This window comes from Cenococcum geophilum, assembly GCF_001692895.1.
Source record: "Cenococcum geophilum 1.58 unplaced genomic scaffold K441scaffold_45, whole genome shotgun sequence".
Lineage (NCBI taxonomy): Eukaryota > Fungi > Ascomycota > Dothideomycetes > Gloniales > Gloniaceae > Cenococcum > Cenococcum geophilum.
In genome coordinates, this window is record NW_027137603.1 from 473,894 (window position 1) to 495,354 (window position 21,461).

At 45.9% G+C, this 21,461-nt stretch overlaps 7 protein-coding genes across 7 annotated transcripts; 5 read left to right on the plus strand and 2 right to left on the minus strand.

The window, feature by feature from the left end:
- Positions 1-3,626: 3,626 nt before the first annotated feature.
- On the plus strand, positions 3,627-5,560 carry K441DRAFT_233404 (uncharacterized protein). Its single transcript, XM_067640661.1, has 2 exons — positions 3,627-5,486; positions 5,529-5,560. The coding sequence occupies exon 1, from the start codon at positions 3,722-3,724 to the stop codon at positions 5,081-5,083; it is 1,362 nt and encodes a 453-aa protein (XP_067500215.1). The 5' UTR covers positions 3,627-3,721; the 3' UTR covers positions 5,084-5,486; positions 5,529-5,560.
- A 2,697-nt stretch (positions 5,561-8,257) lies between these two features.
- K441DRAFT_233435 (uncharacterized protein) lies at positions 8,258-9,716 on the plus strand. The gene is made up of 4 exons (XM_067640662.1): positions 8,258-8,677; positions 8,743-9,073; positions 9,135-9,407; positions 9,482-9,716. Exons 1-4 carry the CDS (start codon positions 8,502-8,504, stop codon positions 9,506-9,508), a joined length of 807 nt encoding a protein of 268 aa, XP_067500216.1. The 5' UTR covers positions 8,258-8,501; the 3' UTR covers positions 9,509-9,716.
- Positions 9,717-11,286: 1,570 nt separating this feature from the next.
- On the minus strand, positions 11,287-13,168 carry K441DRAFT_689269 (uncharacterized protein; the record flags this gene model as incomplete). The annotated part of the gene is made up of 6 exons (XM_067652282.1): positions 11,287-11,376; positions 11,622-12,048; positions 12,117-12,178; positions 12,241-12,390; positions 12,446-12,518; positions 12,579-13,168. The coding sequence occupies 6 exons, from the start codon at positions 13,166-13,168 to the stop codon at positions 11,287-11,289; spliced, it is 1,392 nt and encodes a 463-aa protein (XP_067500217.1).
- A 254-nt stretch (positions 13,169-13,422) lies between these two features.
- On the plus strand, positions 13,423-14,776 carry K441DRAFT_665656 (ribosomal protein L18ae). The gene is made up of 4 exons (XM_067649530.1): positions 13,423-13,462; positions 13,895-14,079; positions 14,171-14,347; positions 14,405-14,776. The coding sequence occupies exons 1-4, from the start codon at positions 13,459-13,461 to the stop codon at positions 14,561-14,563; spliced, it is 525 nt and encodes a 174-aa protein (XP_067500218.1). The 5' UTR covers positions 13,423-13,458; the 3' UTR covers positions 14,564-14,776.
- Positions 14,777-17,171: 2,395 nt separating this feature from the next.
- On the plus strand, positions 17,172-17,532 carry K441DRAFT_233521 (uncharacterized protein). Its single transcript, XM_067640663.1, has 2 exons — positions 17,172-17,247; positions 17,315-17,532. Coding segments are annotated over exons 1-2 (183 nt in total). The 5' UTR covers positions 17,172-17,245; the 3' UTR covers positions 17,496-17,532.
- Positions 17,533-18,301: 769 nt separating this feature from the next.
- Positions 18,302-19,051, plus strand: K441DRAFT_680113 (DUF899-domain-containing protein; the record flags this gene model as incomplete). The annotated part of the gene is made up of 1 exon (XM_067651341.1): positions 18,302-19,051. One exon carries the CDS (start codon positions 18,302-18,304, stop codon positions 19,049-19,051), a length of 750 nt encoding a protein of 249 aa, XP_067500220.1.
- Positions 19,052-19,215: 164 nt separating this feature from the next.
- Positions 19,216-21,402, minus strand: K441DRAFT_233537 (Metallo-dependent hydrolase). Its single transcript, XM_067640664.1, has 4 exons — positions 21,379-21,402; positions 21,095-21,238; positions 20,165-21,040; positions 19,216-20,102 (listed from the first exon to the last, which is right to left on the minus strand). The coding sequence occupies exons 2-4, from the start codon at positions 21,228-21,230 to the stop codon at positions 19,381-19,383; spliced, it is 1,734 nt and encodes a 577-aa protein (XP_067500221.1). The 5' UTR covers positions 21,231-21,238; positions 21,379-21,402; the 3' UTR covers positions 19,216-19,380.
- Between the last annotated feature and the right edge of the window lie 59 nt (positions 21,403-21,461).

The following is a 21,461-nucleotide window of genomic DNA, read 5'->3' on the forward strand; positions in this document are numbered from 1 at the left end:
TATAGTGGCCCTATATAGTTAGTTATATAAATACTTTAGTGGAAGAGCGAGTCTAGGTTAAACGTTAAATTGCTATAAGTGTGTATAAGCTGCTTTAGCTCCCTATTAAGTAGCTCGTTGTTAAGATCTATTGGGTAGTAACTATTCTGTTTACCGCGGTTATTTACTAAACTATTTACTAGGATAGCTTGCTAGAGCTTAAGGAAATAGGCATCTGTTAAAGTTAACTAGAAGAAACGTAGCATCTTTAGTAGATAGTTTTTATTCTAACTACCTACGAAATAAATATAGATGCGGGGGAGTATATAGCTAAGTAGGCCGATATCCGTAAGCTTAATGGCATGCTTAAAGACCTTATACGTCTCTACTAGTTATAAAAAGCGGACGTATATTAGAAACTCTATATTAGTAGGCTTAGGAAGTATTTATAAGGATATAGCACTGCTAGCCTATTTAGGGTAACCCTTTTGCCGCGGTTCCGTAGGCTAGTTGGTATAGTTAGCCGCCTAAGAGACTTCCTAACCGAAAACAGCTATACGGATATTCTTAACTACCGCTAATAAATATTGCGGAGATAGACTCTTAAGGTACCGCTTAATATCTATAGGCGACTTAGTGTTATAGGAGCCCTTAATCTAAGTATGGAGCAACGCTATAATATAAGCGTCGAAGCTATAGAGAATTAGCTCCTCCATATAATAAAACGGCGCGCGCTCGGCTAGGATATTTCTTCAACCTAGGTGGTTTATGTATGTATACAGCATAGAGTACTTTTAGGCTAATTGCTCGCCACTATAGTAATACCGTATAACTATATATAGGTAGTTTAGCTTTAGGTGCTAAAGAGCTAGAATAGGTAGAGCCTAACGTAGGCTATCGTAGGCGGATATTGACTTAGTATGTTCTCCTTAATACAACTAAATAAGCTTTATAGTCTTTTAATCACCATAGATTAGAAATAGTCGCTTCTTAAATACTTTATTAGTACGTTATAGATTTATTTAATGGAGAAAGATATTATCTAATACCTTATAGGTTTTAGATATAGAAGCCTTTCTAGTTATAATAGGTCCTAGGTTGAGCCTAGACGTCTATATAGCGGGTATTACATTAATAGTAGGCATATATAGATGTTTAAACTATAGGTTTTTGCTGAGTAATATATTAAGGCCTGGGTATACTTCTATAATAGCTTTATAGATTAAAGCTGTTAAGATCTGCTTCTATATCTCGTCTTATAGATTACCCGGAGCCTTTATAATATCTAAGAACTTAATTAGGATATCCGCACGAAGCATACTCTATTAAAGCCCACTATTAGGTATATATACGCCAAAGATAAGCTTACTAGTCGTGCGCGAATAGAACGTCCTAGTATCCCTAAGTGTTTAATGCTAAACTTATTAGAGGTAGTTAAAGTTATTATAGACAACAATTATATTAGAAGCCGCACCTATTAAGCGGATTTTTACCTATATATAGGTTAGTGTATACCTGCACCGCGGAGATTATAGGCTAAACCTTGACTTTTAGGCTACTCGCTCCTTCTGCTAATTTAGAGTGGTATAACCATTAATTAATCTAAGCCTATAAAGTATAGAAAGCATATAGCGCTTAACGCCGTTAGCTTAAAGATATATCCCTAATAGCTATGGGATATAATTTGTAGAGTTTTGTAAAAGGCTAAATATAAGCGTAGAGGCTATTAGGACCGCACGGCCTTTATATGGAGAATATTTACGTTAACCCTCTTAATATACTGTAATTATATGCTCTAGTATAGGTGCGTAAGTCTTTATAGCTTAATAGCACTGCCTAAGGTTAAGCTGCTTAATATCTGTATATTAGTTAAAGCCGCCAAATAATAACTTTTTTTCCCTTAGCTCTTTAAGCTCTCCCTAGATAGTAAGAGTAATATTAGTACCTGCTATACCGCGTTTTTCTATCTCTTTAGTATAGATATTTAAGATATTAGTATCCTCTAGGAGTTTGCTAAGGAGCTCCCTTACTCTTTTTTTCTTTAGTACCTTATATAAACCTTTAGCTATTATAATCCATTTAAGCGCTAGGTCTCCTATAGACATCTACTATAGCCTAAGACGGTTAATAATTACCTAGACCTTCTCTGCAGCGGATATCCTTTTAGCGGATATTACGGATATTATAGATATTTTATTAACTCTTACTTTTTTATCCTCTTGGGGATCCATATAGTTTAGTAGCGGTAAATAGGCTATTAAGGACCGTATTTAAGCTAAGGATAGTAATAGGGGAGACAATAGGGGAGACGATAGGGGAGATAATAGGGGTGGGATAAGACCGCTAATGCCCTCGGGTACTATATCCGCTATATCTCTTAATCCTCTAGCGATATTAGTTAATAGAGAGGGTAGTTTATTATTAAAAGCTTAAGAGGACTGGCTCCAACTAGGTAAAGTAGAGGGGTTTTTTTAACGCTTTTTAGATATACTTATAGCTAGTAGTTAGTTCTAGAAAATCTATTAATTAAAGAGCTAATTAAGGTGATTCTAACGTAGGTATTTATAGGATAATAAACGTGGTGGTTGCTTATATTAATTTCGTTAAAGTTAATAGTTTGCCTTATATAAATAGAGCGGCTTAGCTTCTAAAAGCTTGCTAAAGTGGCTTAGACTAAGAAACAGATGGATTAATTAAATAGGTTAGCTTGCGGATATTCAATAATCTGCGTAGTGGATATTTATTAGTTTCTTATTACCTTAGCAAGCTTAGACCGTAGAATTAATTAGCGGATATCACTAACCTTTTTTATCAAAAAGTTCATTCTATAGTCTGAGAGACTTTTGTAAGGTTTCTTAGGCGACCCGACTTATTTTATATGTAGAGCAGTCACCTTCTTTAACGAAATTGTTAAAGCTACCTACGTAAGGTCTAGGGCTGCATATAGGCTTAAAATAATTGTAAGAACCAGCTCTATAATTAATTAACTTTTGGGCCTTATATATACACCCGTTGCGACACCCGTTGCGACGTCTATTGCGACGTCCGTTGTAACGTCCGTTGCCTTTATTTGTATAGGGATATATATAATCTTTAACAAAGTTAACAAAGCTACCCACGTAAGGCCTAGGGCTGCATATAGGCTTAAAATAATCGCAAGAACTAGCTTTATATTAATTAACTTTTAGGCTTTATATATATACCCGTTATAGCATTATAGCTAAGTCTGACGTCCTTAATAACCGGTTTTTTTTTTTGGCGAAAATGATCTTGACTTTGGGCAGCCAAGGGCTAGTTTAAACCCAATATTCATGAAATATTGGGTTGTCTCTCTAATCGATCAACTTTTGGTAGTATTTTATGCCGTTGTGGTTAAGCAATTTAACCACGAATATAGGGAAAATCGTAAAATAGGCTGATGAGGTCTATAAGTGCTACAAAACCCGCTCAGACGTGATACCGGTGGTTTAGCACAAACGTAGTTAGTCAGCTTGCGGACCGATTGAAAATCCGCACCAACGGAATCACGTCTAAGCTTGCTGAGGTAAGGTTTCTTAGTCTAAGCATGCTGAGTCAACGGGGAAGGTGCTTGTCGTCAGACCCCGTGACGCGCTATTGGGTGACTTTAAGGTTCTTTGGACCATCATAGACTCGACTTCCCCAAGTCCACTAATTCAATTCTACTCACCGTCCACAAAACTCCAATTTTCCCCAGACTCGATAAAGATCCAAAATTTCGGCCATGGCGCTCGCCGCGCCTGTTGTCAAGGACGGCTTCTCCTTCGCCGGCGACTCCCTCTTCGTCGAGGTTAGCAACATGAGCCGTCACCGCCGCGCAAACGTACCAGAACTGCGTGCGATCCTGCGCCCTTCCAATACCGCCGATCACAAGCTCGAAGATCCCGTCGGTCATTGGTGGGAGGCGCAATTGCTTCATTACGGACTCAAGCCCTCGAAAACAAAGGCCGTTGCGAAGACCCGATTGCTCGACGCGCTGAACAAAGGGACTCTGGCAGTGCCGGACCATATCACCAAATTGGAAGCGGAAATGAAAAGGCAATGGTCGAAGATGGAGAGAGAGGCAAAAGCCGAGCTGAAGAAATCGAAGAGCGGAACATCGACCAAAACAACCACGACTGCTACATCCTCCACCACGGCAGGTAAGAAGAGGAAAACCGAGTCTGATGGAAATGCGGCTCCATCCCTGCCGGCAAAGAAATCCAAGCCAACAACGGCCAAGTCAAAAGGTCCTCAGTCCGTCGCTAGTTCCGTCAAGGCCGCTGCAAACAAGCCCAAGCCCGCAACCAAGAAAAAGACGCCGCCGGAGAAATCAGCAGCGACCAAGTCGACGAGACCGAAGTCAAAGGCCAGCACGGCAAAGTCCTCTGCACCCAAAGCCACAGCTAAGAATAGCAAGCTCGCTACAGCGCAGAGCTCGGCTCTGCCGTCCAGTCCGCCTCGAACAAAACAAACGGCACGCAAAAGTGCTCCGAGTCGAGCCAACCTCCCATTCCTCGACGACTTCTACTCCGATGATTATAGCTCGGATCAACCCGATGACAGCGCCACCAGTGAACCTCCCCCAGACTATGAGAGCGTTATACGGGACTCTGGCCACTCCAGCTCTCAGAACAGTTCGCGCTTGGGCCTCCTCAACGGCCGATATGAGATTGATTGTCCCGATCTCGAGCAATGGGATATGTATGACGGCTATTCCTTCTCGTTGATCCTCACCTTGGAAGGAAACTCGCTCTGGGGCGCCTACGACTTTGGCATGTACAGCGGCATTCTCCACTTGCCTCGACGTCCATACACGGCATCCGACGAGCGCTACGAGTTTAGATGGCGTGGACGAGAGAATAGCGAAGGCGAAATGTCCTTTGGTGACGACAATGTTGGCTGGATCGAGTTCTCAGGTAATGGCGTGATTAGCGGAATGATCAACTGTTATGGAGAAGCCGTGTTCCAAGGTCGAAGGGTTAGTGGAGGTCAGACTAGGAGCGATCGAGATGCGCGAAGCATGAGAGATGAGTGGAGTAGCTACAATCAACGAGAGTACGATCGAGAGAATGGGGGTAGGTGGGGCGGCTCAGGATGGCACTAGTTGTATGCCTTCCAAGCACATATTCAGTCATTTACCTTCCTTTGTGCTTCCACAATTTTCATCAAGTTCGGAGCACTCGCCTCTCCGACATCTCCTGCCTTTTAGGATCCCTCATTTAACGTTGAGCTCCTGAATCCAAATGTAGTTGGACAGGTCTAGATTGTACCTAAAATGATACACTATAGGTTGTGATAGAGGAGTGGAAACCAGGCGAGCGAGATTGGTGCCTGCTGGAACTCAAATTCCACGCCTCTCTGATAACAGCTGGAGTAGGGACTCCTGTCCTAGCATCGTGTTGCACACATTCCCACTCAGGAGGAGCTCATCAACGATGCGCGCCTTCTCCTTCCTCTGCTAAATACAAATCTTTCTAAGCAATTTGAGCAAATGGGATGTCATCAGGGTTAAGGAGATCTGTCGTTGTTTCCCATTTCGATCCATGCAGGGTTAAGGAGATCTGTCGTTGTTTCCCATTTCGATCCATGAGTTCTGTGTTTATACTCTAGATTCTAGCTATAAGCAGTCGCCCTTATAGTCTACTATTAACTCCTTTATGGGGTAGTCCCTATCGTCCTAGTCGTACAACTGCGTACCACAGAAAGCACATTCTACAATATCCTCTTCGTTACCCGAGACCAGACGGTAGAACCCGGCAGCGGCGAGTTTCGTCGGGGATAGACGCTGATGGGGCCAGTTGGTGCTAGTATAAGAGCTTACACGGGAGGATATCGTTTTAATGCTAGAGGCTAGGGTTAATAGCGAAGGCGAAGGTATCAGTGGAGGAGATACAGCTAGACATGGCGGGAGCGGTAATTCAGGGGAGCGTAGGGTTAGAGTTAGAGAACGAGAGTATAAAGAAGGCTATAAAGAAAGCTGTAATAGCGGAGAGAAAGTATTTAGGTCGTCTGTAAATGAGACCCTTTTCTTTCTTTTCCCTTTCTTCCCCTCTACAGTTATCGCCCGCGTCTTTGGAGCCATTGTTGGGTTCTTTTATCTGCTTCACGGGGTGGAAGAGGAAGGAGCGGTGCACGCTTACAACAAACCATTGGACGTGTTCGAATGTGCAGCGAACGATATCGGGAGCTGAATGGACGGCGTCACCAGGGCTTTATAACCCATGCTGTATCGTTGGGAGTAATATTAGTACGCGTATCTCGTTTCTTTTTAGCATTAAATGGCTAATACTCCATTGCAAGAATGACACTGGAGGATCAATGATTGATGATTGGACGGTAGCCCCACCAGCAGCAACGGCTGCCTATGGATTATTTTGTGGCTTGGCGAACCGTCAATGTCCTGCAACTGGACTACTTTCGCACTAATTACTTTCGACGGAGGTGTTGAATTCCTTATGGAGGTGACAGTGGTGTAAGTAGATCGTGCCTGGACGTGCCAAGGAAGTAGTGCGCTAGATGTACGTCTAGCAGAAAGTTTCCTATGGCAATTTCAACCCCGAAACGGAAAGACTGGGTTTAAATTTCTGTAGACTACGTTTCTAGTTTTCTCGTGCTTGAGTTATGCAAGAACGATTGCTGGCGCGACAAGTGCTGCGCCTCGTGAAAACCAAAACCCTAGAATCTTCAAAATATGGAGGGTCAAAAAGAAAAACATACAAGAAGCAGCAAAATGGAAGCTTAGAAATTAGTGGATATGAAAAGGGTGTTCAGACTGATTCGTTCCCTTATGAAATATGTGCAGTNCATGTCCTTATTTACACCACATTTAATTTCCAAGAACGTGAAATAAGTTACGGAGGGAGGTTTGTGAAAATTGAAATTCTAAAATAAAATGTAGGAAAGGAAAAGCCCATAACGAAGCAGAATAGAGCCTTAAAACTTTGTAGACGTGAAGAAGGCGCAAGAAGTGATTCTTTATCTCGAGCTGAATGCGGTGAACATAGGCTTAGCTCCACAAAACTTCTAGATGACTGGTACGTGAGTTAGCTAGACCTTGGGCAGATTTGGAGAATAATAGTATGGTAATATCCGCGCGAAGGCACCTTTGTAACAACTCGCATGTGTAAATATCACAACAAATTCTCTACCGAACCATCCCCATTCCCACATGAAGACTGTGATTGCAGTGATGTAAGCACATACGGTAAACTGGAATATGCATCCCTAATCCCTCTGGACGAGGGTCTGAGTGTTCTCATGCTCATACTTCAAGCATTGATACTGGCGACTCATCTCAACCTTTAAGCATGCGCTCAATAATTCCCTCTCCAGCTTTACCCGGTGACAAGCCTCATCTAGTAGCTCCGATCACATGTTGTGCATCGCCCTGTACAGGGTGCACAGCTTATATTAGCAAATTTCCTTTTTGAGGGTCCATTCTCACCAGGCTGACTGATGAAAGACGGAAGATGAAAAACGAAAGACGCTCATTCAAGTGTGTGTCACGAAAACCTGCCGTGGCACGGGCAAGACACGGGCTGGTTAGGGGATAGGCGTCGGGGAAAGCGGAAGTTATGAAGGGCTTCACAATCGGCTCTTGGCTTTCGGCCTCTTGTCGCAGGGGAAGTCCATCACCATTTATACGGAATCCAGCTCCCTCGTCGATGATCTCTTCAATGATTCGCCGAGCGATATGGTGGAGGGGCGGTTTGGGTGTTCCACAACTTACTTTTGACTTTGGTTCCTGACCCAGAGCTGGTCTGTGCAGAAGCTCCAGCCGAGGGGTGGACTAGGGAGCTTTAGTCAAGCCAAGGGAGGGAAGAGGACTCACAGCTTCATTCCCTTTGTGAGCCCGCCTCCTAGTTTACAGCCTCGTTGCAGCAACCACAAAAGTCGTCCGAGTATTGGCAGATATGGCAAGTACAGGAAAATGCCATTTTCTCTTACAGTTCACGGGTTGTTGAGCCGTAATGTTGGTTTTTCGCGACGATAAGCCACGATGCCGTCGCACGCCCACTCGCCACCAATGCCCATCAGAGACAGCCTATCCCATTTAGCATTAGGTCGGAATCGTGTGAAACCCTTGACCCTTGTCTCCTAGCCCTTTTCAAAACATGCCATCTCCGTGACCTAGTTCCCGGGCCGCTGCGGCCGCACGAAGAGTCAAGGGCTGCCTTGACTCGAAGGGGTAAATGGCACATGATATCGCGTTGGCGTGTCGGAGCCCACTGGACGCGTTCCAATCAACCACCACACTATTTCCCCACCCTGGTTGCTCAGTGGACTGGCCGCGATAGCTGGCCTCCCAGCTGCTGCATATATATTCCCCTGACTCTTCACTCTGCAAATCCCATCATTGCCTTCTCTCTCGCTTTGTTCCAGTTGCTGCCTGAGGTTCCTACGTTTGCGTTGCCGTCGTCGTCAACTGTTGCCTATGAACAAACATTTATAAACATTCAACCATCCCCATCATTAAACCTGCATTCCACGTAGCCTCGCGGATTCCCGATACCTCGGCCAACATGTTCGGATCAAACAGAGCCAGATACCAGTCGGAAAGCTTCTCCAAACATCGTGCGAGCAAGTCGACAAGTAAGAAAAATCGCTCGTTCAGAGACTCTGCTTCGACGAAGAAGGTCGAGAAACTTGCACAACAAGCATCACCAAAATCAGCACAAACAAGCCCGACTGTAGGAAGGTGAGAAATTCCTCCGCCATCGATCATGAAGTCCAGATTGCTTACACGTCTAGTACATTAACCAGTGCAATCATCACTCTCTGCATCGGTCGTGAGCAACGTCTTTTCGCTGCTCACGAAGACGTTCTTTGCCATTCGCCTTTCTTTCAAACGGCTTGTCGCGATCAGTTCTTTCAGTCCACCTCCAAGCGTATCGACCTGCCGGACGAAGAACCGGAGATCTTCTCGTCCATCCTAGAATATCTTTACAAGGGCGACTACTACCCACGACTTGAGTTTGACAAACGCCGGAACGGTTGGCAATTGGAAGATGCAGGCAATGGACGGGGTACAGCTGAATCAACCATATTCCATAGTGCCGTGAATGGACCGATTCTGAAAGATACGGTCATCTACGTAAGTTGCGGCTATCACTTCCTCGTTACATAACCGTTAATGACCTAACGTCTCAACGCAGTGCGCTGCAGAAAAGTACGGACTGGAAGAGCTCAAACGCCTTGCCCTTCGCAAACAGGGTCTTCAGTCCGGAATCCAATGTAGCACCATTCTTAGCAGCGCTCGCTACGCTTATGCCAACACTCCCGACAACGACTCAAAGCTACGTGCGCATTATCTTGCCCTCATCATTCGTAGCCGCCACACATTCAAGCGTAGTGGAACGATGCAAAACGAGATGGAAAATGGTGGGAAGCTTTTCTTCGACTTATTTGTGGCGATGGTCAACCACATGGTAAGTTTCTAACGATAGCCTCATTACTCTCCTCACTCAAAACAAGACGAATAATCCGCTAACGCGGCATGTAGGATGATGTTGCCAACGCGGCAAAGTAGGAGAATTACACGCACTCGTAACCATCGTAGATTCCTCATGCACCTCTGCTCAATTCCGCCAACCTCCATATCATTTCACCTCCCCTTGGCTTCCCACCTGCACGCCTACAATAAGTATGCGTGCTGCTAATCCCCTCTATCCACTTCGATACATTCGCTCACTGGATCTCGCTCCCCTGCTTTCAAAACCCCTTCCCGATTTTCTAGCAACGAATCCCGCGAAAACGGAACCCGGATCTAATATTCTTGTATTATACTTTACCCTACTTCCGAGCAAGACTATGGCTTTATACCCGGCGTTGTGATTTCGATTCTGGCATTCTTTCTGCCATGTTGTACCATATCCCTTACTGTGTTTTTGTCGCGGTTATGTTTTCATCTTAAGCAGCGAAGCGGCAAAAGCACCCGCTGCATTATGACTCTCTTGTTTTTCATCTATATCCCTCTTCTACAGTCATGTGTTTTTTGCTACAGCGGAGAGGAAGCGTTAAAATTGCCTCGACCGGAACTGTCGCCCTCTTGCTTTGGATATTTTTGCGGTCATAACGGAGATATTATTATGAAACTCCGAAAAAAACTTCTTTCTTCATATCAAGTTTTTCTTCCTCATTTTGAGCAGTTCTTGCAGTTTTCCCGGCGATTTTGCTTCTTTGTCTCGGCAACGACTTGCTGCAGGACAAGGCATTGATTGTGTACCATGTTTTCCGTATTGGGTTGATTCGGGGAGGGAAGATTACGACATTGATTCTGTGGAGGAATTTTGGGGCTTGGGCAAGACAACGGCTGGGAATTTGGACGAATAGCTAGAAAGCCAGCTCTTCACGCGATCTAGAATGAACTATTCTAACTACCACTGAAAGGGAAGTTTGATTTGATTTGATCACTTCCGCGGCAATCTGTCGTGCTGTAAATCTGATGGGCAGATTGTGTAATTGCAGCACAGTCCAGCGAGTAATATGGAACGCGTATGTGAGGAATGAGGGTTGCATACTGCTGCTATTCCTGCGGCATGAACGGTAAAAGATTGCCCGATAGTGAGCGAATCGCGTCCGCAGTCCCGGCTGCGAAGAGCTTACCAACCAGCCCCAGCGCCCTCACAAAGAGCTGGATAACCTACCAAAGCCGTGCGCTGGCCTCCGACAAAGTCAAAAGTAAGTTGCACAATTAACGTTGGGGCTAACGACTCAGCTGCAGCGAGGGTCCCACGCCACCGGGTCGCAGGCCAGTAGGGCGGAGGGTCCGGGGCAGGTGTGACTCATGAAGAGGGATGCATGCATGGGTGCTGAAATGCAGATGCGGGAGGCTAATTTAGTGTCGTTTGCAGGTGCCGTTTGCAGGGCGGAGGGGGTGCAGAGGGCTGCGGACTTGTCTAAGTGGATGTTTTAGGCGGTTGGAGCGGCGTGGGGTGTGGGATGGTGTGGTGGCAAAGGACGGGGCGGATGTGACTGGTATAGAACCGGTGTGTGAAAAGACTCTTTTCGTTGGTGAGGGATCATAATAGTTGTAGGCGCAGTCAAGGCTGAATGAGGTATATTGCATCTCGGTAATATCCCTTCCGCCGTTGATATAGGCGCAATAACTAACGAGCCAATTAGAGCCCGTGCATTCAATCGATTTTTTTGTTGTTCGCGCACGGGCTACGTTTCTATTGCGCCTCAACAGCGTAAAGGATAAAGCCCAGTGTCTATAATGAAAATGGCATGCAGCCCCCATGTGCCGATCTTAGCCAGTCATATCGTGCGACGGGCGCCTCAGACTAGTCGCGTAGCACTTAGGAATCAGACACCTGTCCCTGGAAATGCCATGCCGGCGTTTTTACTGAGCACTACCATAGCGCGTTCACGGGAAATGTACCCTTTCATCAGGTTCTGCAACAAATCGTGTGTTAGCTGACGTATATTTGACTACAGAATGAGAGCGAAGCTTCGTTGTCGTGCAGGTGGCAAGCGTGCGTAAGCGAGGTGACTTCGTATGCCGCCTGCAAGGCATCGGGAGGCCACACTAGGGAATGCTCGAGTGAAGGTACGGCATTGAATAGATGTAAATTGGTGCACGCGAATTTCAGGGGTGCTATAGGCAGTTGGAGAATTGATGTAAGTGAGAAAGGACAGACCTTGTATATCATATTCGCGATCATGCATTCCACCTCATCATCCTCCAGAACCTGCCCATCAACTCNCATGCCCAACTTTAGAGCAGCCGCAAACTCGCCAATAGGGATCCTAGTCCTCCTGATCCGCTCAGCCTCAGTTTGGCCTTCCTTCAGCGGCTCGTAGCCTCCAGCAAGGAAGACCTTTCTTAACAAGTTTCGCAGCGTAACGTCTCGCCCACGTTCTAGGGTGAGGTAGATGCGCCGCTTGACAAATTCGTCTTCGCCAGCTATAAGAGCAGCATCAAAGCCAGCAAGATCGCCGCGCTTAATGCAAGCTGCAACAGGGCTAAAGAGTACTTGGAGGCGAGGGTAGGGTGATAAAAGGGCGGTCGTTGGGAGGGTGTGTTTCGTAATGAGGCGACAGGGGATCAAGTAGGTGAGAATTAGCCTTTTAGTCAAGTGTTAGTAAGACTGTTGCCTACGTTGAAAATAGCCACGTGGTGTAGTGTAACTCACTCTTGATTCTTTTGCGCATTCTTGTGACACAACTCCCATGCTTCAGTCAAATTTTTTTCTGCCTGAAACCCAGGGGTGGTGTGTCAGCACTCAACGCCTTGATAGAAATAGATGGCAGGCATACCTGGACATAGTCCTCCTGAAGGAAGGCAACGACTCCTACGTAATATTTGAAGGTCACTTGATGGGACTTTGGGAAGGCTTCAAGGGGTGGCATATCCACTTGGGCCTGTATCGACCGAATGATATTCTTGGAAAGGTTGATGGAGTTGAGCTAGGGCATGAGAGTCAGCATTCATAGTTCTCAGCATCTTGCCAAGGAGACTCGCCTTGAAATGGGTCTTGAAGAGTAGGTTGGCGGTATAGTACGTACCCCATTTTCGAGAATCTTCAATAGGGGCCCTATCATGAAACTCAGCGCCTTATTGCTACACCAATACTACGCACTTTCACTGAACACACCTGTCTCCCAAACATAGAGCGAACATCCTGTTCAACTGTCTTGCGGCATCTTCTAGCTTCTCATTCTTGCCTATTGAACTAACAACGTCGTCCTGATACCCTGCGTTGAATGTCACGTTTCCCTTGACCCTAGCAGATTGTTCGTCCGCCTTGATCGCGAATGTCCGCAAGTATTTACCAGCAAGGTAGAGACAAGGAATTGTCCATGCCGGAAAAACGCCCGAAATATGGTATTTAATGAGGGTATTGGCAACGTCTTTCCAGGCATCATACACTCTGCTCCACTGCGCATCTCTTATTCTGCCTTGATTTGTAGCCTCTTCTGCAGCCAATATCTCGCCCACTGCCTTCCAGTAGTTGACAAAGACATCATTCCAAGCAGAGCTTTCTGTGCGGGGCAGTCTAAGGGTGTCGTTATATTTTATAGCATAGCGGATATCTCCATCAATCTGATGTGCTTTCGAGCTGCGGTAGAAAGCATAAAGACGGCCGGCATCGTGTCCCGGGGCGATTGGGCTTATTGTTGCTGCCAGAGCATATCCATTGCCTTCGGTGATGGCACGACGGAAATCTGCGAATACTTCCTCCATTTCAGTGGGTGATTAATGTTGAATGACGACCGGCAAGATATAGATGTATAGTTGAGTATTCGGAATCGCCATGAGGCAATACTCCAGTGAATTCAAGACATTTTTCCGGACAATGGAATGTTCGGCCTTCCCGCAGAGATCAAAAAGACATCTCGGCAGGTTTAATTGGTTTGCAGAGCCCTCTCGGCTAAGTCCTTGGCGTTGCGCACTCAACACTCGTCTGCAAAAGTTTGGACGACGACATTGAAGCAGACTACCGACCCCGTTCGACCACCAGCAACAATCAAGGTATGGTAGCATCTTCTCAAATATTGGAAATAATACTAATCTTGAATAGATGGGTAAGCATTTCATTTCTTTAGACCCGGAGAGAAATAGACATGGCGATTGTTGCGCCAGGACCTGTGACATATTCCAGCAATCCCGCAATTTCAGACGCCCAACAACTCAATAATAGCACCATATATTCTGGGAACTTCAGGGTACCTGGGGAGCAATAGCTTTAGATACTAGAGTTTGATTGAAGGAGGGATTCACCGATCGAACATCTTGCAACGGACGCTCATGCGACACAATGCCAACACTACAACGTTAACCACATTGGAATTATCATCATATCATACCGACTCAGATTCTGTCACCAATATCACTAGCCGCAATTGCCGCTAGAGAAGATAAAATTAATTTTAATGGGAAAAGTATACAATACTGACGTTTGAGTATCAGGTCGTCTCCAGGAATACCAGGTCATCGGGCGCCATCTACCCAGCGAGCCCAACCCTACCCCTAAGCTCTACCGGATGCGCATCTTTGCTCCCAATGATGTCGTTGCTAAGTCACGATTCTGGTATTTCCTCGGAAAGCTGCGAAAGATCAAGAAGGCGAATGGCGAGATTGTCTCACTCAACCAGGTACTCTTCACAAACCAACTTTTGTTTTTGATGGATGCATGGCATTTATTACTTCAAGCTAATAGCAATACTAACATGATTACTGAATTAGATCCACGAGAAGCGCCCCCAAAAGGTCAAGAACTTCGGTATATGGATCCGCTATGATTCGCGCTCCGGCACACACAATATGTACAAAGAGTACCGCGAGATGTCACGAACAGATGCTGTTGAGGCTCTCTACCAAGACATGGCTGCCAGGCACCGTGCTCGTTTCAGGTCGATTCATGTATGTTATAGGCTGATGTTGCAAGATATTTTCAACGTCACTGACTTTTTGTTACAGATCCTCAAGGTCATTGAGATTGAGAAGACCGATGACATTCGCCGCCCATACATCAAGCAACTCCTCACCAAGAACCTGAAATTTCCTCTTCCTCACCGTGTTGGTCGGAGCACCAGCAAGAAGATCTTCTCCGCACACAGGCCCTCGACTTTCTATTGAAGCGTGTTTTTCCTTGTTGGCACACTGGATTGTGAAGGATGGACTGGCATACCGGGGTATTTTCGGCATTGCTTCAAGACGAATGGAAGTATATTAGGAATAAATGAAAAGCCCTACGAATACTTCGCTTGAAAGACTTTTATGATGATGCAATCGAATTTTCGATTTATATGTCACTAGTATGTATCCATCCAACAGTCACCTTACTTGCCCAGCCAAGCCCTTCAAAGCTTAGGCTTCGCGCCACTTTTATCTGCCTTTGCCCTCCCGACAACGTCAATTAGCATCCACCATGGATATGCTGCTAGAGCGCTGTTCTCCATTGTGCCACTAAATTGTGCTATCCTCTTCTCCCAGAGCGACTTAACGCCCCCCTTGTTGTCTTTGCCAAGAGATCAATTACCAAATTTACATTGAACGAAATAGCATTTGGGCTAACTTACGCGAGTAATACATCCTCCAGCTTGTCACACAACTCACTGAACAGGGTCCGTTTATCATCTGCCCTATATGTAGCTCCGGTGGTGACAAGATACATGGCGCGCAAGTGCTCAATTAAGCGCAGTAGGAAGAAAGAGGAGNAGGCTTCCATGACTAAGCCACGACGAGCGAACACGAAGCCTATTTTTGCGGATCGATAGGCGACTCTTATGTTCATGGGTAGGGTCATGGTGATACCGACACCGACGGCCGAGCTTGGAGGGCGCCGATGGTGGGCTTGCGGCAGGAGTTGATTGCGAGGGTTACTCAAGCCCCTCTATAGAGTGGAGAAAGTCAGACATACATATATAGAAATGCAATTGGTGCTATAATTGACGGCTAGGAATGGACTGGTTGCTTGGATTTTATTGGAACTTCTGATGCACTCGCCCATCCCGATGTTCATTAATCGGTTCCCGGCCTTCCACAAATCCTTGTTCTAAATCTACGCTCGCGCAGAATATCCTGCCAGTCACAATAATGCATTTAACACGGTTATCAACATCAAACATGCCGAAAGGTTCCTCCAGCTCCAACATCATCTTTATGGAGAACGCATTGTGTGGCCGGAAAGGGTAAGGATTATAATGGGTGTAGGTGTGGCAGATGGTTCTGGGTAATGGGTTGTACGGATTTCTTCTAAGGAAGAGGGTTATCCCTTGCATTGATATTAACGTCCTGAGAGCTGTGCTCCGTGCGCACCAATCAGTAAGCTGCATACGCAGGCGATGAATCGTTCTGCCAGATCACCGAGGCCTCTTAGATGAGGCCGCGAATATGTCAAATTTCGTATATATATTATATATAGAGCTTTATTCTTTAGTGTTGAGTCGATCTATATCATTGGAAATGTAATTGCGGACCACCTTGGTGGTGTAATTAGTTGATAAAGTTATCTATTTACTGCTTGACGCAAGGAAGTTAATGTTCTTGATCGCGCGCACGGGCCAGATGCCTCGGACGCCCGCCATGTAGCTATATAGCTAATCCAAAATCCTATTGCTCACTCAACCTCTCATCATACAATCTACTGCAGAATCCCGTTCGCAACAATACCACCACGCCCCTCCCACCCCCTATCCCTCGTATTGCGTCCTGAGATATATGAACCGCTCGTGATGTGCCTTCTTGGTTTCCCTTGCGCCAGGTCTAACACGCCCGGAAAATCGGTTCGAGAGTTGCGACTTTCAGCGCTGAAGGATCTTTCCCAACTTCATGATCACTTTCTGGAATATCTCGCGAGTCCTATACATAAGTGTGCATAGCAAATTTATTCCGAAATAGCCGTTGATCGCCATGCTTTCCTCTCCATTAGCGGACATTGTTCCGGTACCCACAATATTCCATGCTTTCCTCTCCATTAGCGGACATTGTTCCGGTACCCACAATATTCCATGCTTTCCTCTCCATTAGCGGACATTGTTCCGGTACCCACAATATTCCAGAACATCCCTGCCTCATTCTGGAACGAGTCGTCCTTGTTCTAGAATGAGTCGTGTACCGTTTTGATTGTCTTGATTGTCTTAGTTCTAGATTAATCAACAGATTCCGGAATGGGGTAGTGTTCTAAAACATAAAATTAACTCTAGTATTACTTTACTACGGCTCTACGATTATAAGGGCTTTTATAGAGGACAGAGGTAGATCTTATGGTAGAGTTCTTAGCTCGTGAGGCGGTTCGGCTCTCTAGAATTACCCTAATTAGCCATAATCAATTAAAATCTAGCCACGATTAATCATAAAATCAAGTCTTAATTTTAACGTAGGTAGAGATCTTAATTATTATATATGTTATAGAGCATTCTTATGCTTGATTCTAATGTCTTTATATAAAATCTTTTCCGGAATGAGGCAAGCAATCCGAAATCAAGCCGATCAAAGCGATACACGACTCGTTCCGGAATGAGGCAGAAATGTTCCAGAATATTGTGTGTACCGGTATCAGTCGAAACAGTCCCACCCGTAATGTTCAAGGGCAATAATAGAAGCGTGCTTCCTGCAGCGCATCACTCGTTGGAAGCTTAGTTTTTAGGTTCGCCCCGGCCTGTTTTGATAAATTGCTCCTTTCATTAACAACCCTAGTCTCTACGCCTGCATTGCATGCTGTCTACTTACCCTCGTTATTGTTGCAATGTTAATCGTCAAGTTTTACTTTGATAGCAAGAAGCAGGCGCGGGGTGAACTCGTAATTTGAAGAGAGCAATGTAAGTTTTTTAACCAAATCTAGAAGTTGTATATCAAGATGTATATCTGTACTAATGTTCTTCATAGGAGGACTACCAACAGGGTTTCCGATACACATTCTAAGTCAGGTGTCCGTAGCAGGTGTAGCCAATGTGCAGCTCTTCTAGGCGTGGGAAACGGATGTCGCTTTTTTATGGTAGTGATTGGCAACTGGTTATATCTGCGTAATTTTGTCGCAGGACATAGTTTCGATTCTCGGGGTATTTGAAAGCCCCATAACACTCCGTTCAATTCTTAATGATTACTATACTTCTGAAACCAGCCAAAGCCCCGTGAGTCCGTGGAATTTCTGAAATTGGGGTGACTCATAATCCAACCCGTGGCCAACACCATCCAATTATACGAGCTGCATTCACTACACTACTATATCATTGTGCATAGATGGTGCAGTATTCTGTGCATAATGATAATATTATACATCTGCTAAGCCTCAGGTATTCGCCCTCAGCCTTTGATCAGTAATCCCACAGGAAAGTTCTCTATCTTCACTACCGAGATTTTAGGCATCAACTCTCAGGATTCGCTCGTCTATCTTTCCCGCAGCTCGAATATTCCTGTGTAGTTCTCAATTGGCCTACATTCTGTCATTTTTGATCATTCATTGACTCACAGTCGCGTTTGGGCGATGCCATGCACGTCATAGGACGAGGTTGTCGTATTTCGTGTTTCGTGTTTCGTGTCTCGTGTCTGAACGGGATTCTATCGCGCATTCACGTGAGTAGTAGCAGTTGATGCCTTGTGGAATAGGAGAGCAACGAAGAGATATAAATTTAAATTGAATCCGCCGGACAATATTACTCTCAAATCCTTCGATACTAGCATTGACTTCCAATTCTCCATTTCAATCAAATTCAAGTCCAACTACCTGAGCAACCACTCGCAATTTCCCCTTTCCAAAGACCATACATCTCCAAGCACTTTGGAGCTATCATAAACAGACCTTCAGATTTCTACAGAGCTTCATCACCGGCTCCCCTTTTATCACCAACTCCACGCGACGCCGGTCGGTCCAAAATGTCTCAAGTAGCCACATCACCACCAACCCCAGACCCGGCCTTCCTCAAGTGGCCCGCCTCTGCATCCTCCGAATACATAGAAGCCCGCCGCGCCCTTCTGAATGAGGAGTTCGCCCTCCGTAACCAAATCGAGCGCGTCGCTGCCCAGCGCCGTGCCCTTCCACCGGGCCCCATCCTCCCCAAATACGTCTTTGAGGAAGGCCCCGCGGACCTTGCACTTGATGGCCCTAGCCGTAAGATCTGTTTGGGAGAAGTAGCCGGAGAAGGTGGCAAGACGCTGGTTCTGTACCATATGATGCTCCGAGAGAATGCTGAAGAGGCGTGCCCCAGCTGCAGTATGTTCCTGGACGGGCTGAATGGCGTCGCGAAGCATCTTGCGCAGCGCATTACGTTTGTCGTCGTGGCCAAGGCGCCGCTGGAGAAGCTGCGCGGGTGGGCGAGGAAGCGGGGATGGGCCAACTTGAGATTGCTGTCCAGTTATGGATCCGACTTTAACAAGGATCTGGGAGTTGAGCGGCCCGCATGGTTTCCCGAGTTGGAGCAGGGGCCTGGAATGAGCGTGTTTAGGTATGAGGTTGAAGAGGGGAAGCCGAGGGAGGAAGGGGTGGTCAGGCATTTGTATACTACGACGCCGCATTTTGCGGAGGATGTCATTAGGGGTATGGATCTGTTAAGCCCAGTCTGGAATTTGTTGGACTTAACGCCGGAGGGGAGGGGAGAGTGGGATGCACGGAATGATACTGTCTAAAAGGGAGTTGCGGAAATTGGCAGTAGGTTGGCGATCTCTCACGGTACGCTTTTGTTAATTGGAAACTCCTTCCTTCATTTGTACTGAAATTTTGTCATTTTTCTGTCATTACCCTCAATAACGAATTGGTTTGATTGGGTGTTGTTTGAAAATTTATGTTTGTTGTTATCAAAGGCCTCTGATCGCGTTTGGCTGCGAATGACTCACGAAGTGTGATGTGAGCCTTACTTCCGAACCTACAGAAACCGAGTGAACTCCAGGTCCTTGTTGAAGGACTCTCAGAAATCCCCAATTAGCAGTTGAATGTAACGTTTTCCTATATCCGTGGTTTATTCTTCAGGTTCAAGATTCTCGTCAACACCATACTCAGTCACAATCCAAGAACAGAACCGCTCCCACTGTGCCATCCATTCTTTCAGCCTCTGAGCACGTACACCTTTCCCAAAAGCACCGTCTTTGATGTCTTGAAGCCATTCCTTCGCAGTATAGTCCTCAAATGATGCCCAACGGACGCTGTTCTCAGCAAGCGACCCCAGTCCAGCCAAACCTAGGTTTTCCCATCCCTGGAGCGCCTGCCAGAAGTCGTGTGACATGCTATTCAAGTCCTGCCCAAAAATTGTGGGGTCATCGTTACATAGTGAGACTGGAACACCTCGTGCAAGGAGCGCGGGAAGAGGGTGTGACATTATAGAACCTGTGAGTCGCAAAACTTCATTTGAGACTGGGCAGCTTTCGATGAGTATCTTTTTGTCTTTGACCATGTCTATGAGCAGCGGATGCTTGTATAGGGAGAAGCCATGACCGATACGCCTTGTACCAAGCAATATCGCGTCGAAGAGGTTTTCGTCGGTCGAATCGCCATCGCCTAGGGTTTCGCCAGCATGGAAGAAGAATGGGATATCGACACCTTCTTCCATGCATCGCTTTTTAAACCAAAACAACTCCGGTATGAGGTCTTGTAGCGGCCGCCCCATATCCTCTTGTCCAACAAGATCGTATCCTGCAATGAGTTCCGGATATTCCTTTTTCATCTCAATACATTGCTTCATGGCTGGATTGTATTAGTTGGACACTGCTATTAGAGAAGTCGAAAGAAGCATTTGAGAAGCTCACCGTTGATAATAGTGCGTTTATCGAAGGCTCTCACAGTCGTCCATATCATCCGAGCTCCCCAAAATCCTTTTCCTTCTTCTGACTCCTTGAAATTTTCTATTTCATCCTCAAGAACGCTAAGCATGTTGAAATAACCTTCATCAAAGTTTTCGCATGCGAAACTCCTATACGGTGTGTAGAAAGCTGCCCTCATGTCCACATAAAACACTCCATCATCTAGAAGTTGTTTGCACAGCCTTCTAACAAATTTCCGGAAAATTGGTTCGTAATAAATCAGACTCCCCAATATTGGGAATGTAGACAGAAATTTGCGCCAGATTTCGTTGGGTCCTTCATAGTGCTTAAGATGTTCTTCATCTGTTATAGTGCAGCGGGACTTGACCCATTTTAAGAAGCCTTGGCGCCCAGTTTCGGGAAAGCTTTCTGCTGCAACAGATAGTGGTATTGGCGTGTCTGGTAGATAAGATTCTGACCAAATAGATGGGTTATCTGCATTTCTAGTCTTTGCGTAGGTGAAGGAGAAGGGAGCCTTTAGGCGAGCGTTCGCAGTGGAGAGGTTTTGAGGACTTGTAATATGAATTCCTTCGGTCGCGAAGGCTTCGTCAAGAGCCCAGTCCAAATCTACCATTGCTTCAAGATGGCAATGGAGGAGTGCTCCTTTGGGCATGCGTCGGATTATCTGCCATAGCTTGCTCTTCTCCATTCGACCTTTTGCGAGTGAAAACATCATCCCGGGAAAGATATCTCCTTCTTGTTTAGCTAGACTGTCCTCGTATTCTTTGGTCCAGAGAGTCTGCTGCTCCTCGAAGCGTATTTGGTCGGTGATGGCGCATGCCTCAGCCGCCACTGGGGAAAGGTTCTCACGGAAGACACGGTCTGAATATTGTCAGACCGTCATCTCTAGTTTGCCTTATTGCACTTGTCACCAACCGCTTCTTTGCTTCTTTTCTTGTGCGACGAGAGAGTCTCTCCCAAGAAGATATTTCTGGATAAACTGGTCCTCAAGACGTGGAACGCCTTCGGCTTGCTCACATGCGTCATCATCTTCAGTTGACTGCCGAGTCATTTTTGGAACTTGATTGCAGAGGCAAGTTAGAATATAGAATGGAGAATGAAGACGAAGGAAAGAAGAATAGCAGGAAAGGGAAGGAAGGATTATCAAGGGATGAGTCAACCTTATAAATAGGCCACTCGAGTAGATCTCTTTTGCTTACCTCCTTGACCTTCTGCTTCCTCTCGCCCCGCCAAACGAGAAGCTTTGACGGCGGGGTGATTGGTAGTTGTTTGTCTGCCGCAC

Excerpts from the sequence above, each read along its gene's own strand:
- K441DRAFT_233404 (XM_067640661.1), top strand. The coding sequence starts at position 3,722 with ATGGCGCTCGCCGCGCCTGTTGTCAAGGACGGCTTCTCCTTCGCCGGC.
- K441DRAFT_233435 (XM_067640662.1), top strand. The coding sequence starts at position 8,502 with ATGTTCGGATCAAACAGAGCCAGATACCAGTCGGAAAGCTTCTCCAAA. Across the intron at positions 9,074-9,134 it reads TGAAAGATACGGTCATCTAC|TGCGCTGCAGAAAAGTACGG; the intron begins GTAAGTTGCGGC and ends GTCTCAACGCAG. Across the intron at positions 9,408-9,481 it reads TGGCGATGGTCAACCACATG|GATGATGTTGCCAACGCGGC; the intron begins GTAAGTTTCTAA and ends CGCGGCATGTAG.
- K441DRAFT_665656 (XM_067649530.1), top strand. Across the intron at positions 14,080-14,170 it reads AGATTGTCTCACTCAACCAG|ATCCACGAGAAGCGCCCCCA; the intron begins GTACTCTTCACA and ends TTACTGAATTAG. Across the intron at positions 14,348-14,404 it reads CTCGTTTCAGGTCGATTCAT|ATCCTCAAGGTCATTGAGAT; the intron begins GTATGTTATAGG and ends TTTTTGTTACAG.
- K441DRAFT_233537 (XM_067640664.1), bottom strand. The coding sequence starts at position 21,230 with ATGACTCGGCAGTCAACTGAAGATGATGACGCATGTGAGCAAGCCGAA. Across the intron at positions 21,041-21,094 it reads AGAAAAGAAGCAAAGAAGCG|ACCGTGTCTTCCGTGAGAAC; the intron begins GTTGGTGACAAG and ends GACAATATTCAG. Across the intron at positions 20,103-20,164 it reads TAAACGCACTATTATCAACG|CCATGAAGCAATGTATTGAG; the intron begins GTGAGCTTCTCA and ends AATACAATCCAG.